The sequence below is a fragment of the Nylanderia fulva genome, unplaced genomic scaffold, assembly GCF_048542155.1.
Source record: "Nylanderia fulva isolate GAGA-0341 unplaced genomic scaffold, ASM4854215v1 Scaffold128, whole genome shotgun sequence".
Lineage (NCBI taxonomy): Eukaryota > Metazoa > Arthropoda > Insecta > Hymenoptera > Formicidae > Nylanderia > Nylanderia fulva.
Window position 1 is genome coordinate 216534 of NW_028189496.1, and position 15110 is coordinate 231643.

Genomic DNA, 15110 nt, shown 5'->3' on the forward strand with positions numbered 1-15110 from the left:
TACCTACGTATATGCAGTTTTTGCTGTTAATTGTACTTGAACGAAAAAAATAATTAAATGATTTAAATATAGCACATTTTAAATCAAGAAACTTATATAATCGAACTCTGTTTAGAAAAAGGTAGAACATTTCATTTGCCTCTGCCTTTACAAGAAACATTGGATAAGGTATGTCCTCCGGAAGATCCTATAAATTTGAATCACGAGTTGCACATTCTCGTTCGAGGTATACCCAAGAAATCTAAAGTGGTTTGGGAAAATTTGGTAGATATTAATAAAATGTATAAGGCTTTACAATGGTTGAAAGAAAATAATCCTCATTACTCAAAAATTCGTCTTCCAGCGTCATCTAATGATCTATTAAAGGATAAGTTGCAGGAAACAGAATATAGAATTGTCGATGAGGAAAGCGACAATGACGAAATAAATGAGGTGGTTGAGGAATTACCAGCATTGAATTTGTACAATGTACAGCAAAACAAAAATAATAATGATCAAACCGTTTTAAAACGTACGGCTTTTCTCACACAAATCACTGAACATTCGGATATTAACGATCAGTATACAATATACCCAATACACGCAAAAAGAAGCGATAACGAATCTGCATTGAAGCTTTATCAAATGGTGAAAATTGAAGATTTTCCAATGGATAATCGTTATAAATATCTGGATGTCATGTGTTTCCCTGATTTATATCCTGATGGTGTCAATGGACAACGAGAAGATAGAAACTTTGCATTGCCGGAAAATTTATTTATTAGAACACGATTGATGTCGAAACATAGTAGATTCAGGTTGAATCTGCAGTATCTGTTCTTCCTTCTCAATGATGCTAACTACCGACAGTTGAAAAGTGGTATCTATTATACGATGATGGTTACTAACCCACGAGAGAGATACACTGCTGGTAGATACTTGAACGAATTAAAAGGTTACCAATTAGAATCGAATTTAATGAGTATTTTTGCAAAATTGAGAAATACGGATCAATTTTGGCGACAACCGTCCAATAATGTAAAATGCATGACTTTGCATTACGGTCCAGCGACGTGGTTTTTGACTTTGAGTCCTAGTGAATGGAAATGGTCCGATTTGGGTGAATATTTACGAGATATGAATCCCGATAAAGAGAAGTTAGGCATCAACGAACTAATCGCATACGATCCTGTAAGTACTTCTAGATTCATGTGCATAAAATTCAAAGCCATGATTGATTTTATTTGTTCGTCCGATAATCCTATAGGAAAGATTATTCATTACTTCTGGCGACTGGAATATCAACGTAGAAGTATGCAGCACATGCATTGTATGATTTGGATAAAAGATGCTCCAGTATTAGGAAAATCGCCGGATGAAGAAGTTACTACGTTTATTCAAAAATACGTAACGTGTGAAATTCCAGATGAAAATGTTTCGCCAACGTTGTACAATACGGTAATAAGTGATCAGAATCATAAACATAACTCGTATTGCATGCGTACGAAAAAAACGGAAACTAATATATACAGAAAGTGTCGGTTCGATTTTCCTCGGCCAGTTACTGAGAATTTCGTTTTAAGAGACGTTATCACTTCGATAGTCGGTAGAAAAAATTTACGCAGTAAGAGCAGATTGTACGATCTTCCTCGCAAGGAGTCGGAAAGGTTTATAAATGATTATAATCCGTCTATCAAATTAGCCTGGAAGGGAAATATGGACATACAATTTATTAGAGAAAAATCAGAGTTTTTAAACTCATATTTAACAAAATACACGACAAAGTCGGAAAAATGCAATACAGACTTTGAAGTGATAGATTCGAATAAGTCCTTGGCATCGAAACTGTGGAATTTTGCAATGCGTTCATTAAATAACAGAGAATGCGGTGCTTTAGAAGCTGCGGATACACTATTAGGGAATCCCTTGTACGGTACGGATAATGATACCATGGTCAAATGGATCGATGTTAATGAGGTGAGAAATAGAAAAGTTAAAACATTTAATGAAATTTAAGCTCTTGATGAAAATTCTACGAATATTTACTGTTCGTCACTCATCGATGATTACTATCCAAATAGACCTCAGGAATTAGAATCATTGAATTTGTACGATTTTGCCAGATTCTGGGAAATTACGAAACAGATGTCAAATAATGACGAAGTCAAGTTTTACAAACTGGCATCGGGTTTATTTTTAAAAAAACGAAAAAAGGGTTATTTAATTAACCATTATTGATTTAATATAATATAAAAACTGAGCCCGAAAAATACTTTTACTTGCTGCTTCTTCTGTTCAAACCATGGAGAGATTTAAGTGAACTCAAAGGTACATTCGAGACTTACACGGATGCCTTTAAGAATTCAGAGTCTGTTTTAACGAAGGTAATGAAATATCACGAAAGGCTCGAAGAAATACAGAAAGTTTTTGAGAACGTTGCTGAATTAATCGAGAAGCGCGAAAATGATCTGAAAACAGCAGACAGAGACAAATCCGATGACGATGAACTGGATTGTAATCCGATAGAAGCTGACGACGCGATGAAAGATCTGGAAGATTTTGGTAAGATTGACGACCCGATTGATTTATCGCAAATGATGTCGCAATTGAACAAAAACCAGAAAAGAGTCTTTGATGGAGTATGCCAAGTTTTACAAGATAAGAATCAGATTCTGCGACTGTACGTAAGTGGCGAGGGTGGTACAGGGAAAAGTTTTCTAATTAAAACGATTAAACATTGGATCAGAATAAATTTGGAAAAAACGACTGCCATATCTGCTCCCACGGGTATCGCAGCATTCAATATCGATGGCTTGACAATCCATAGAATGTTTCAACTACCGGTTAGTCATGAATCTACACCAAAATATACGCAATTGTCAGACATGGTCTTGAAAACTTTGAGAGACAAATTAAAGAATGTCGAATTATTTATAATCGAAGGAATTACATGTAACAATGCAATGATGGATTTAGGAACGACTGTATTCAGTGATGGTCAAGCCTATGTAGGTTTGTCACGAGTAAGTAAATTGGAAGGCCTACATTTGATAAATTTCAATCCAGCATCAGTTAAAGCAAACTCGAGAGCCATTGTAGAATATAATCGACTGAGATCTATATTCAAATCTGAACTGCCACAAATCAATCCGTCCGAGAAAAAGGTTGTGAAAATGTACGATCGTCGATGGGATATCCCTAATATCATTGATGATATGCAGAATTATGATTGTGAGGAACCAGAAAGTATAGTTACGTGGAAAATATATGGCCTTTGCAATAACGATGCTGTTTCGTGTTACGCTAATGTAATATTACAATGTGCGTTTCATTGCGTACGTATTAGGCAACAAATACTGAAAAATAAAGCATCGAATGCATTGACTGATGCTATCTGCGCGTATGGTGAACGTAAATATTGCAACATTCAAGCGGTTAGAAGATCTGTCGGAAAACGCTTCGAAGAACGAACACAACAAGATGTTTCGGAATTTTTTACGGCTCTAATGTCGACGTATTCCGACATCAATGATGTATTAAAACTCGAATTAAAGCACGTAACATGTTGCTCGAATGTCAAATGTAATTACAATGTAACTAAGCTGGAAAGCAGTAGTTTGTTAATATTACCTATACATTCGACATTAAAAAGGAAAAAAGGTGTCACTCTACAAAGTTTGATTAATGTAGAATTTTCTAAATGGGAAACGATAAACGGCAATTGTAACGAATGTAAGGGCACCGTGTTGAAAAAGAAAACCGTAATTGAATCAACTTTATCCGTCGTAGTAATACAGCTCAATTTATATACTTTTATAAACGGTGCTTCTAAAAAAATTATCAACAATCGAATGACCGCCGTGCCGACGAGTAATATCACGATTAATAAAAAAAAGTACAAACTGTGGCGATAAATGCCACAAGAATATTAAAATATATAAAAAATAAAAAATGTACACGAAATAAAAATATATGACAAGCGACGAGTGTTAAGGATATCGCGACCGGTGACACAAAATAATAAATAAATAAATAAGCGTCTAGCATGACGAAGGTAGATTATGATTTCCGAATAGAATAAAAAGCGAAAGTCTTCAAAATAATAGATAGACTAATCACCTAAAAATAAAAATAAGGTCGTGGAAAAATCGAGAGAAGCAAGACGATACGCGGCCTCGAAGGGCAGATAGATTTTGACTCGCGCTCGCGAGACACGGTTTTCCTCGGTGGAGAGTAAAAGTCTGTATTTAATAATCCGAATAAACGCAGTAAAAGACAATATAATTATAACACCTATTAACTATTCCGTCTTAACGATCCTCTCCCGATTCGCGATATTGATAGAGCAATAATTAACGAACTAAGCTACACACGCTCGCCCAAAGTGGTGACCCCGACGTGATCTGGGTGACGCGAAGTGCTGTGGACATTGACATTGCCGCGAATCGTGATACAGATCTTGAAGTGAATTTTTTTTAAAGTGACGGAATGGTGCTGACACGCGACGATGGAGCTGCCTCTCCGCTGATACAAATCGAGCAGCCGAGACGAGATGCACTGCCTGTGCCAGGGACGTCGCAACAAGGAGCAGAACGACCTTGCCTGTTCATGGCGGGCGCCGAGGTAAATCGCGTAGGCATGAGAATGCCAGAATTTACTTCCGGAGATCCGGAATTATGGTTCAACATCATAGATCGGAGCTTCCAGGCCGCTGGAATTATTACGGACGCGACCAAGTTCGGTTACGTATTGACGGCGATCGGTCCACGACACGCGATGGAAGTACGCGATATTATAATGAACCCGCCAGCGGAACGCGCGTACAAAACTTTAAGATGCGAGCTGATAAAGAGATTGAGCTTGTCGCAGGAGCACAAGACGCGTCGGCTCCTGGAGCATGAGGAGATAGGCGACCGCAAACCGTCACAGTTTTTGCGGCATCTTCGAGGTCTCGCCGGTAATGTTGTCGGGGATGAAGTCCTGCGAACCATTTGGTTAAGTCGACTACCCGTTTATTTGCAGCCGCATCTCGTAACGCGCGTAGGAGATACGCTGGAAACTCTCGCGGATATGGCGGAAGCGATCGTGGAGGCAACGAGAGCGCCCGCGGTGCACGTCGCGGAAGCGGCTCGGCCGACGGCATTCGCGGGTGCCGAAGTAAACGGCATAGCTGCGTTGGAAGCGAGAATCAACGTCCAAATGACGCAAATGCGTATGGCCATGCAGCAGGAGTTCGCTGAGCAAATGACCGGCTTACGAAAATGCATCGAGGCACTAGGAGAGCGAGAACCTCGCCGGAGCGACGGCGGTGGTCGTCGCAGGCGGGAGCGTTCGCGATCGCGCTCTCGTGTCCGTGGTCACGCGTCGAACAATTTATGCTACTTCCACTGGAGATTCGGACCGGACGCGCGAAGATGTGAACCCCCGTGTGCCGGACAGCCGCAGGGAAACGCGATGGCCCGACACTGATGACGGCCGGTGATCAAGGCCAGGATTCGCGCCGTCTATTCGTTGCTGACCGCGACACGCGAATTGACTTCCTCGTGGATACGGGCGCAGACCTGTGCGTATTTCCTCGCAGGATGGTGCGTGGGCCGCGGCAACAATCGACATACGAATTATCCGCAGCGAATGGAACGGTGATCCATACGTACGGAACCGAGACTTTAACTTTAAATCTCGGACTACGGAGAAATTTCACGTGGCGATTCGTACTCGCAGATGTGTCGAGACCGATTATCGGCGCGGACTTTCTATCGTATTACGGACTCCTGGTGGACTTGCGGAATCGTCGGCTAGTCGATCAGGCGACGGGACTCGTAGCCGGGGACGTAGCGCGCAGTGCGGAATACCGAGTGTCCGAACAGTGACGGGAGTGACGCCGTATCACAGACTTTTGACGCGTTATCCGGACATCGTACGACCTGACGGGCGCCCGAAAGAGGTGCGACATAACACGAAACATTTTATTGAAACGACCTTGGGGCCGCCGGTAGTGTGCAGACCGCGGAGACTTGCGCCGGATAAATTGACCGCAGCGCGTAAAGAATTCGAAAAAATGATGGAGCTCGGGATCGTGAGACCGTCGAAAAGTAGTTGGGCGTCCCCGCTGCATATAGTGCCGAAGAAAGGTGAAGAGTGGCGACCGTGCGGTGACTATCGCTCGTTGAATGCGCGGACGATCCCGGATCGGTACCCGGTCCGGCACATTCAGGACTTCGCGATGGAGCTTAGAGACAAGCGGGTGTTCTCGACGATCGACCTAGTGCGCGCGTACCACCAGATACCGGTGGCGGAAAGCGATATTCCGAAGACCGCGATCACTACGCCGTTCGGCATGTTTGAGTTCCCGTTTATGTCGTTCGGATTAAGGAACGCGGCTCAGACTTTCCAGCGGTTTATCGACGAGGTCCTACAAGGACTTGACTTTTGCTACGCGTACATTGACGACATACTGATCGCGTCAACGACGGCCGAAGAGCACAGCGAACATCTGAAAATATTGTTTGAGCGTCTTCAGACATACGGCGTCGTAATTAATCCGGGAAAGTGCGTGTTCGGACAAGCGGAAGTCGAATTCCTCGGATACGAGGTGAGCGGACACGGCACGCGACCATTGCCGGCGCGCGTACGGGCGATCGAGGAGTTCCAGGAGCCGAGGACAGCGAAGGAGCTGAGGCGGTATCTTGGCATGATCAACTTCTACAGGAGATGTCTGCCAAGAGCCGCGGAAATTCAGGCGCCATTAAATGAATTACTTCATGGCGATGTCAGAGGAAAAGCGCTCGTCAAGTGGACGCCGGCAGCAAGACAGGCTTTCAAGGACGCGAAAAGTAGCCTGATGCGAGCTACCTTGATATCGCACCCGAAGGTGAACGCGGAGCTCGCCCTATTTACGGACGCATCGGACAGCAGCGTGGGGGCCGTACTACAGCAGCGAGCGGAAAATGATTGGGAACCGCTGGGCTTCTTTTCGAAAAAATTAAGCCCGACGGAAGCCAAGTACAGCGCGTTTGATCGGGAGCTTTTGGCGATCTACTTGGCAATAAAATATTTCCGCCACATGGTCGAGGCACGGACCTTCACAATTTACACGGACCACAAACCTCTCACGTATGCATTTCAGAGAAAACCGGAAAAATGCACGCCGCGACAATTTCGGCATCTTGATTTTGTCGGGCAATTTACGACGGACGTACGACACGTGAGAGGAGAAGAGAACGTGGTGGCGGACACGCTATCGCGCATCGAAGAAGTGAAAACACCGCTGGACTACGAGGCACTCGCGAGATCGCAGGAGGACGATGCGGAGTGCAACGAGTACATCGAGGGCACGAGCGGATTAAGATTGGAAAAAATAGAGATTCCAGGCGCAGGCACGACAGTATTGTGCGATACAACAACGAAGATTCCGAGACCATTTCTGACAAGGCCTTTTCGGAGGGCCGCATTTAATATACTACACGGACTTGCACACCCGGGGATACGAGCGTCGGTGAAGATGGTAACACAGCGTTACGTCTGGCCGTCAGTAAAAATGGATTGCAGCACTTGGGCTCGCGCATGCATCGAGTGCCAGCGAGCAAAAGTTACACGACACGTAAAATCGCCGAGAAGAATTTTCGAGCTACCAAGCCAGAGATTCGAACATGTGCACGTGGACATCATTGTCATGCCGATATCAGACGGCAACAGATATTGTTTGACCTGCATCGACCGATTCACGCGCTGGCCGGAGGCGTTTCCCTATGGAGAACCAGGAAGCAGAGACAGTCGCAAGGATATTCTACCACGGCTGGATAAGTAGATTCGGCGTGCCGTTAAGAATAACAACCGACCAGGGACGGCAATTCGAGGCGCACCTCTTCAAGGAGTTGAGCGGATTGCTGGGATCTAACCACCTGAGGACGACTGCCTATCATCCCCAGGCCAACGGCATGGTAGAACGATGGCACCGCCAATTAAAAGCATCGATCAAGTGCCATCAGAAGGACCGGTGGACGGATGTGCTGCCGACAGTTCTGATGGGCATAAGAGCGGCGTGGAAGGACGATCTGCAGGCGACGGCGGCCGAGCTGGTGTATGGAGAAGCGCTCAGACTGCCGGGACAATTCCTAGATAAGCAGTCCGGCGAGGAGAGAGACGCTAGCAATTTCATTAAAGAATTGCGACGTCATTTCGAGGATGTCCGGCCGGTCGAGGTCACGCAGCACGGAGAGCGACGCCCGTTTGTGTTCAAGCAGCTGGGAACCACGGAGAGTGTGTTTGTTCGGCACGACGGGCCGAAAACACAATTGCAGATGCCGTACGATGGGCCCTACACAGTGGTTCGCAGAGGAGAAAAGACCTTTGTCGTGCGTATGCACGGGAAAGAACAGACAATTTCAATCGATCGCGTAAAACCAGCGTATTTAATTACAGAGAGACAGAGTGACGAAGCGTCGCCGACGGCAGGGACTCCTGGAGACAGAGAGACGAGACTGGACCCGGAGCAGTCACATGAGGCGCAGCCGGCGTGTGAAGGACGACAGACACGAACGAGGAGCGGTCGAAAGGTCCGATTCCCGGACCGATATACGATGTGACGCGGCGTGTCGGACAAACAGAAATTTTATAATTTACATTATTATTAATTTTTATTAAGTTTTATTTATTTATTTATATTTATTTATTTGCTTTATCTCTCCACGCGAAGTATAAACTGACGCGGTTACTGATGACGACTCGAAACTACAAATAGGCGCGATAATTAAATAATTGTACAATTAGGAAACCACTAGAAGAGGGGTACTGTGACGATAAATGCCACAAGAATATTAAAATATATAAAAAATAAAAAATGTACACGAAATAAAAATATATGACAAGCGACGAGTGTTAAGGATATCGCGACCGGTGACACAAAATAATAAATAAATAAATAAGCGTCTAGCATGACGAAGGTAGATTATGATTTCCGAATAGAATAAAAAGCGAAAATCTTCAAAATAATAGATAGACTAATCACCTAAAAATAAAAATAAGGTCGTGGAAAAATCGAGAGAAGCAAGACGATACGCGGCCTCGAAGGGCAGATAGATTTTGACTCGCGCTCGCGAGACACGGTTTTCCTCGGTGGAGAGTAAAAGTCTGTATTTAATAATCCGAATAAACGCAGTAAAAGACAATATAATTATAACACCTATTAACTATTCCGTCTTAACGATCCTCTCCCGATTCGCGATATTGATAGAGCAATAATTAACGAACTAAGCTACACACGCTCGCCCAAAAAGCTAATAAGCGCTATATTTCACGAAGGTGAAGAAATGAATCGTGGTCACTACACGTGTATGTTGAGAGCTGACACAAAATCGGAATGGTATTACTCTAATGATATGGAAGTGTTCAAGAAAAAATGGCTCAAAGGAGCACAAGGGGCATAAATATTGTTCTTAGAACAGATTAAATAATGGCGCTGTATAAAGGCTGCCGTAAACGCTACATTAAAACATCAACTGTTCTAGCGCTGTATAAAAGTTGCCGTAAGCGCCAAAATAAAATATCGGCTGCTCTGGCGCTTTATAAAAGCTGCTGTAAGCGCTGCATTAAAACGAGTGCAATAAGTTTCTAATTTGACCTAGGCTTCATGACATTTCAAAAAGTATCATCAAGAAAAAAATTATCAGACAGAAATATGTATGTCGTGTTAAAATCGGAGAGACGAAGAAAAATATATGGTTGCGTTCTCACGAGAATGGGCGATGGAGGGGCCCATTCTTTATTTTCAATATTCATACAAGAATATAAATTCATTCTGTTGCAATTGAAATAAATGTGCAATGTATCGTTAAAAGTTATTACAATTATACAAACATTTACATATATGATTAAATAAAATATATACAGGGTTTGTCCGGAAAGTAATGCGTCGCATTTTTTTGTGACGCGACTATACATCGCAGAGCGATGGGACCGGTTGGGGAGGAAGGGGGGTACCCTTAGCTTTCCAACGGTAGGTCGCTCAATTGTTTCCATGCGCTTGGAGGGTTAGGACGGCTTATTCTGTGAACCTCTGCTTAGTGGTCGCGTCGAACTTGTGATGGAGAGAACGATAGAGCAACGCTATGCGATAAAGTTTTGCGTGAAGCTGGACAAGACGCCGCTGGAAACTTTTGAAATGCTCAAGAAAGTTTGGCCCCGGCGGACTTTTTTTTATTTCCTCGGCTGAAAAGGGAGCTCAAAGGACAACAGCTCGAGTCGGTTGACAACGTACAAGCTACTTCGACGGCCTCCCTGAACAGCATCCCAGTCAAGGAGTTCCAGAAATCTTATGACGCATGGAAATCGCGTTGGCAAAAATGTATTGACGCAGAAGGGTCATACTTCGAACAATTTTAAGTTGTTTTACCTATGCGATCAATAAATTCTTTTTTAAAAAAATGCGACGCATTACTTTCCGGAAAAACCCTGTATGTATACTATAATATAATTATATATTTTATATATGAAGACGTCGCTCAAGGAAACGCTCTAGCAGAGCGTATTGCGGAGGCTCGTTCGTTTCACTGATGGAGGTCTCCCACTCGCGGCGAGAGCGACTATCGAGAAGGTCAACGGCGAGGTGCACAAAGAGATCTTCAGTACTCCCTACTGGCCGGTCGATGCTCGTCAGCGAGCTGACCGTAGTCTTGATGCCGTGGAATATCTTCCTAAGCTCAGCAGCGGATTCTCCCTTCATCTTTGGCAGGCTTAAAAAATTTGTTAAATAAGAGCGGGTTAGTAAGCGTTTATTTTCGTAGTAGTCGCTTAGAGTTTGCCAGGCTCGTTCATAATTGGCTTCGGTAGAACTGAGGTCTCTGATGAGAAGATCTGCTTCGCCCTTGACACAGCTCTTCAAGTAGTGCATTTTTTCTACAGGCTTCGTCGTCTTATCCTGGCCGATGAGGGAGACGAAGAGGTCTCGGAAGGCCGGCCAATCCTCGTATCTTCCCGTAAAGGTCGGCAGCTGGATTCGAGGTAGCGTGGTGCGAGGCGCCGATGTTGATGTTTCTGAAGTAGCAGAAGCAGCGGCGCGTTCCTTTTTCTGGAGAGTACGCCGCATCTTCAACATCAGGCCCTTGTTCACTAGGTAAGACTCTTCGCCGAGTGAAGGTATGTCCTGTTTAGCATAGACGTCATGTTTTATTTCGTCTACACGCTCAGCCAAGATATCATTCATCGCATCGAACTTCTCCCACAGTTTGTCGAGATTCAGAAGCCGGGCTTCCACCGCGCCGAGTGTGATGTTGGCCTCGCCGAGCTTCCGAAGGTTATCGTATGCGCGCGAGATCTTGCCATATAGCGCGGTGGCGTTGGTAATTATAGTTGCCGTGTCTGCCATCTCTGACACTGTCTTATTTTTCAGATGCACTGAAAAACTCTACGCTTCCGTGGCACCGGATTCACAGGAGGTTCTGGAGGATCCGGCTCGAAGGACCAAAAATAATGTGCGCGACAGGAGGCAGGATAAGGATGTCGGAAGCGAGAAGACGGCGAGGCACTACACTCGACACACACGTATCGTTTAATATAACTATATTTGAAACTAAAACAAAGAAAAATACAAGTACTGAAACCGCACAGAATTTACAAAAAGATAACTGATTAGGAGAATCCAAAAGAAATAGCCGAGTCGGTAATTAATAATTAAATGTTCCGCAAGCAACGGTAATTAAACGTGGTAAAACGAAAAAGACAAGCGATCCTTTTTCGTACAGTAGAAACACACTCTTGACGCGACGAGCAATCGGAAAAGAGCGCCGCGATCACGAGAGAGGAGGTTTTTATAGGCCCGTGTTTCTAGAATAGTCGAGAATAATTCTCTTTATTCTATCGTTCGGCTGAGGTCGAAAGAGCGTTTTGTGTAATTATTTACTTTTAAAAAAATAATCTTTTTGTTGTTAACGGGACTAAAATGTATCTCCTCTCGCGCGACCGCGGTGTTTACAATTATCGATGAGTCGACGTAAGCGCTTTCTTTTCGCAGGCGCGGGGTACGTATACGTATACCAGTGCGGCCGAGCGCTATTTTAAATAATGTTAATTTAAAATTATGCATGATGCATGTTGCATGGGGATGAAACGGCTGCATGAAATTTAATGCAATGATGTTTTAATGCTTTTAATCCTGCAGGTTTTTTAAACGTTCAAATCTCGAACAACATATATGATTAAATAAAATATATATGTATACTATAATATAATTATATATTTTATATATGTACATATATACCATATATTTCAATTATTTTGAACTGTATTGCATAAATTGTTACTTATACAAAGTTATGTGATAAGAATCGAAAATACATATATTTGTGATACTTGAATTACTAGAAAGCTGCTCTATATATCTGTACTTTAAAAAATAAGTGATATCCTAAAAAAATCATAAAAATGAAAAGGTCAGGCCATGTTCAAAAGAAGGTACTCAAAAATTTAAACAATCTAATAATAAATTATCACGAAAAGTAACTGATATGTTATTCAAGGTGCCAGTTCAAAGTGAACATACGTAAAGTGTATATTATCTAAATTTAGTAATAATATATTACCATGAAAAGTAACTGTGATATTTTATTCAAGGTGCAAGTTCACATTGAATATACATACATATAAGTAAAACTGATTACAATTTGATTCTAGAAAATAAGTGCGATATGTTATTCTTAGTGCACAAAATATAATAGTCGTTTATAGAGATTTGATTTGAAATTCATACTAGCCCGTACAATGAAAAATAATTGCTCGTAATGCCAGAGTACCAATTTGTTAATGACTCAGAAAAATAACATGGCGGCCTGCTCTCAAAAAACTATGATGTTTCTCGATGTCCATTTAGAAATAATGTCAAAGCTCTTACAGAATAATTACTACAACATTTGAAATACGAAAAGTATTACATTAGAAGAAGATTAGATTAGAATAAGGATTCAACGTATTTTTAAAAGCTCTACACACACAACGAAGTGAATATACAAAACTATATACAAATACCTTTTTCTTCTGTGTTTCTGAAGAAAATTGTAAGTCAAATGAAACCTTGCACTTTGAGAACCATGTCACTTACTTTTCAGAGTCAAATTGATAAATTTTTTTTGTATATTTTAATGATATTTATTTCTCACTTGTATCTTGAATAATTAATATGTAATTTTTTATTGTATATTACGACAAATAATCAGTAAACTTTTTAAGCGTATAGCTTTATTGTAGTTGACCTGAGAACTGTACATTTATAAATTTTACTTAATATACACCCGTTTCGAGCAACAAGGCAAAGTTTTCTGATCAATAACTTACTTCCTGAAAATACGATATAACACAAATCGGAAATTGATACAAAAATTCGAAATTTTACTAAAGAAAGATTGGAGGTTTTTAATTTATACAATTTTCACAACTCTTATTTCAATTATTTATTCTACCCATCGAAAGTTTTTTGAGAGCAGGCCGCCATGTTATTTTTCTGAGTCATTAACAAATTGGTACTCTGGCATTACGAGCAATTATTTTTCATTGTACGGGCTAGTATGAATTTCAAATCAAATCTCTATAAACGACTATTATATTTTGTGCACTAAGAATAACATATCGCACTTATTTTCTAGAATCAAATTGTAATCAGTTTTACTTATATGTATGTATATTCAATGTGAACTTGCACCTTGAATAAAATATCACAGTTACTTTTCATGGTAATATATTATTACTAAATTTAGATAATATACACTTTACGTATGTTCACTTTGAACTGGCACCTTGAATAACATATCAGTTACTTTTCGTGATAATTTATTATTAGATCGTTTAAATTTTTGAGTACTTTCTTTTGAACATGGCCTGACCTTTTCATTTTTATGATTTTTTTAGGATATCACTTACTTTTTAAAGTACAGATATATAGAGCAGCTTTCTAGTAATTCAAATATCACAAATATATGTATTTTCGATTCTTATTACATAACTTTGTATAAGTAACAATTTATGCAATACAGTTCAAAATAATTGAAATATATGGTATATATGTACATATATATAATATATAATTATATTATACTATACATATATATTTTATTTAATCATATATGTAAATGTTTGTATAATTGTAATAACTTTTAACGATACATTGCACATTTATTTCAATTGCAACGGAATGAATTTATATTCTTGTATGAATATTGAAAATAAAGAATGGGCCCCTCCATCGCCCATTCTCGTGAGAACGCAACCATATATTTTTCTTCGTCTCTCCGATTTTAACACGACATACATATTTCTGTCTGATAATTTTTTTCTTGATGATACTTTTTGAAATGTCATGAAGCCTAGGTCAAATTAGAAACTTATTGCACTCGTTTTAATGCAGCGCTTACAGCAGCTTTTATAAAGCGCCAGAGCAGCCGATATTTTATTTTGGCGCTTACGGCAACTTTTATACAGCGCTAGAACAGTTGATGTTTTAATGTAGCGTTTACGGCAGCCTTTATACAGCGCCATTATTTAATCTGTTCTAAGAACAATATTTATGCCCCTTGTGCTCCTTTGGGCCATTTTTTCTTGAACACTTCCATATCATTAGAGTAATACCATTCCGATTTTGTGTCAGCTCTCAACATACACGTGTAGTGACCACGATTCATTTCTTCACCTTCGTGAAATATAGCGCTTATTAGCTTGTACTTTTTTTTATTAATCGTGATATTACTCGTCGGCACGGCGGTCATTCGATTGTTGATAATTTTTTTAGAAGCACCGTTTATAAAAGTATATAAATTGAGCTGTATTACTACGACGGATAAAGTTGATTCGATTACGGTTTTCTTTTTCAACACGGTGCCCTTACATTCGTTACAATTGCCGTTTATCGTTTTCCATTTAGAAAATTCTACATTAATCAAACTTTGTAGAGTGACACCTTTTTTCCTTTTTAATGTCGAATGTATAGGTAATATTAACAAACTACTGCTTTCCAGCTTAGTTACATTGTAATTACATTTGACATTCGAGCAACATGTTACGTGCTTTAATTCGAGTTTTAATACATCATTGATGTCGGAATACGTCGACATTAGAGCCGTAAAAAATTCCGAAACATCTTGTTGTGTTCG

At 41.0% G+C, this 15110-nt stretch overlaps 2 protein-coding genes across 2 annotated transcripts; both read left to right on the plus strand.

The window, feature by feature from the left end:
- Positions 1-4467: 4467 nt before the first annotated feature.
- Positions 4468-5448, plus strand: LOC146724513 (uncharacterized). The gene has a single exon (XM_085479695.1). It carries the CDS (start codon positions 4468-4470, stop codon positions 5446-5448), a length of 981 nt encoding a protein of 326 aa, XP_085335821.1.
- A 2468-nt stretch (positions 5449-7916) lies between these two features.
- Positions 7917-8564, plus strand: LOC146724514 (uncharacterized). Its single transcript, XM_085479696.1, has one exon. It carries the CDS (start codon positions 7917-7919, stop codon positions 8562-8564), a length of 648 nt encoding a protein of 215 aa, XP_085335822.1.
- Positions 8565-15110: the final 6546 nt, after the last annotated feature.

Excerpts from the sequence above, each read along its gene's own strand:
- LOC146724513 (XM_085479695.1), top strand. The coding sequence starts at position 4,468 with ATGGTGCTGACACGCGACGATGGAGCTGCCTCTCCGCTGATACAAATC.
- LOC146724514 (XM_085479696.1), top strand. The coding sequence starts at position 7,917 with ATGGTAGAACGATGGCACCGCCAATTAAAAGCATCGATCAAGTGCCAT.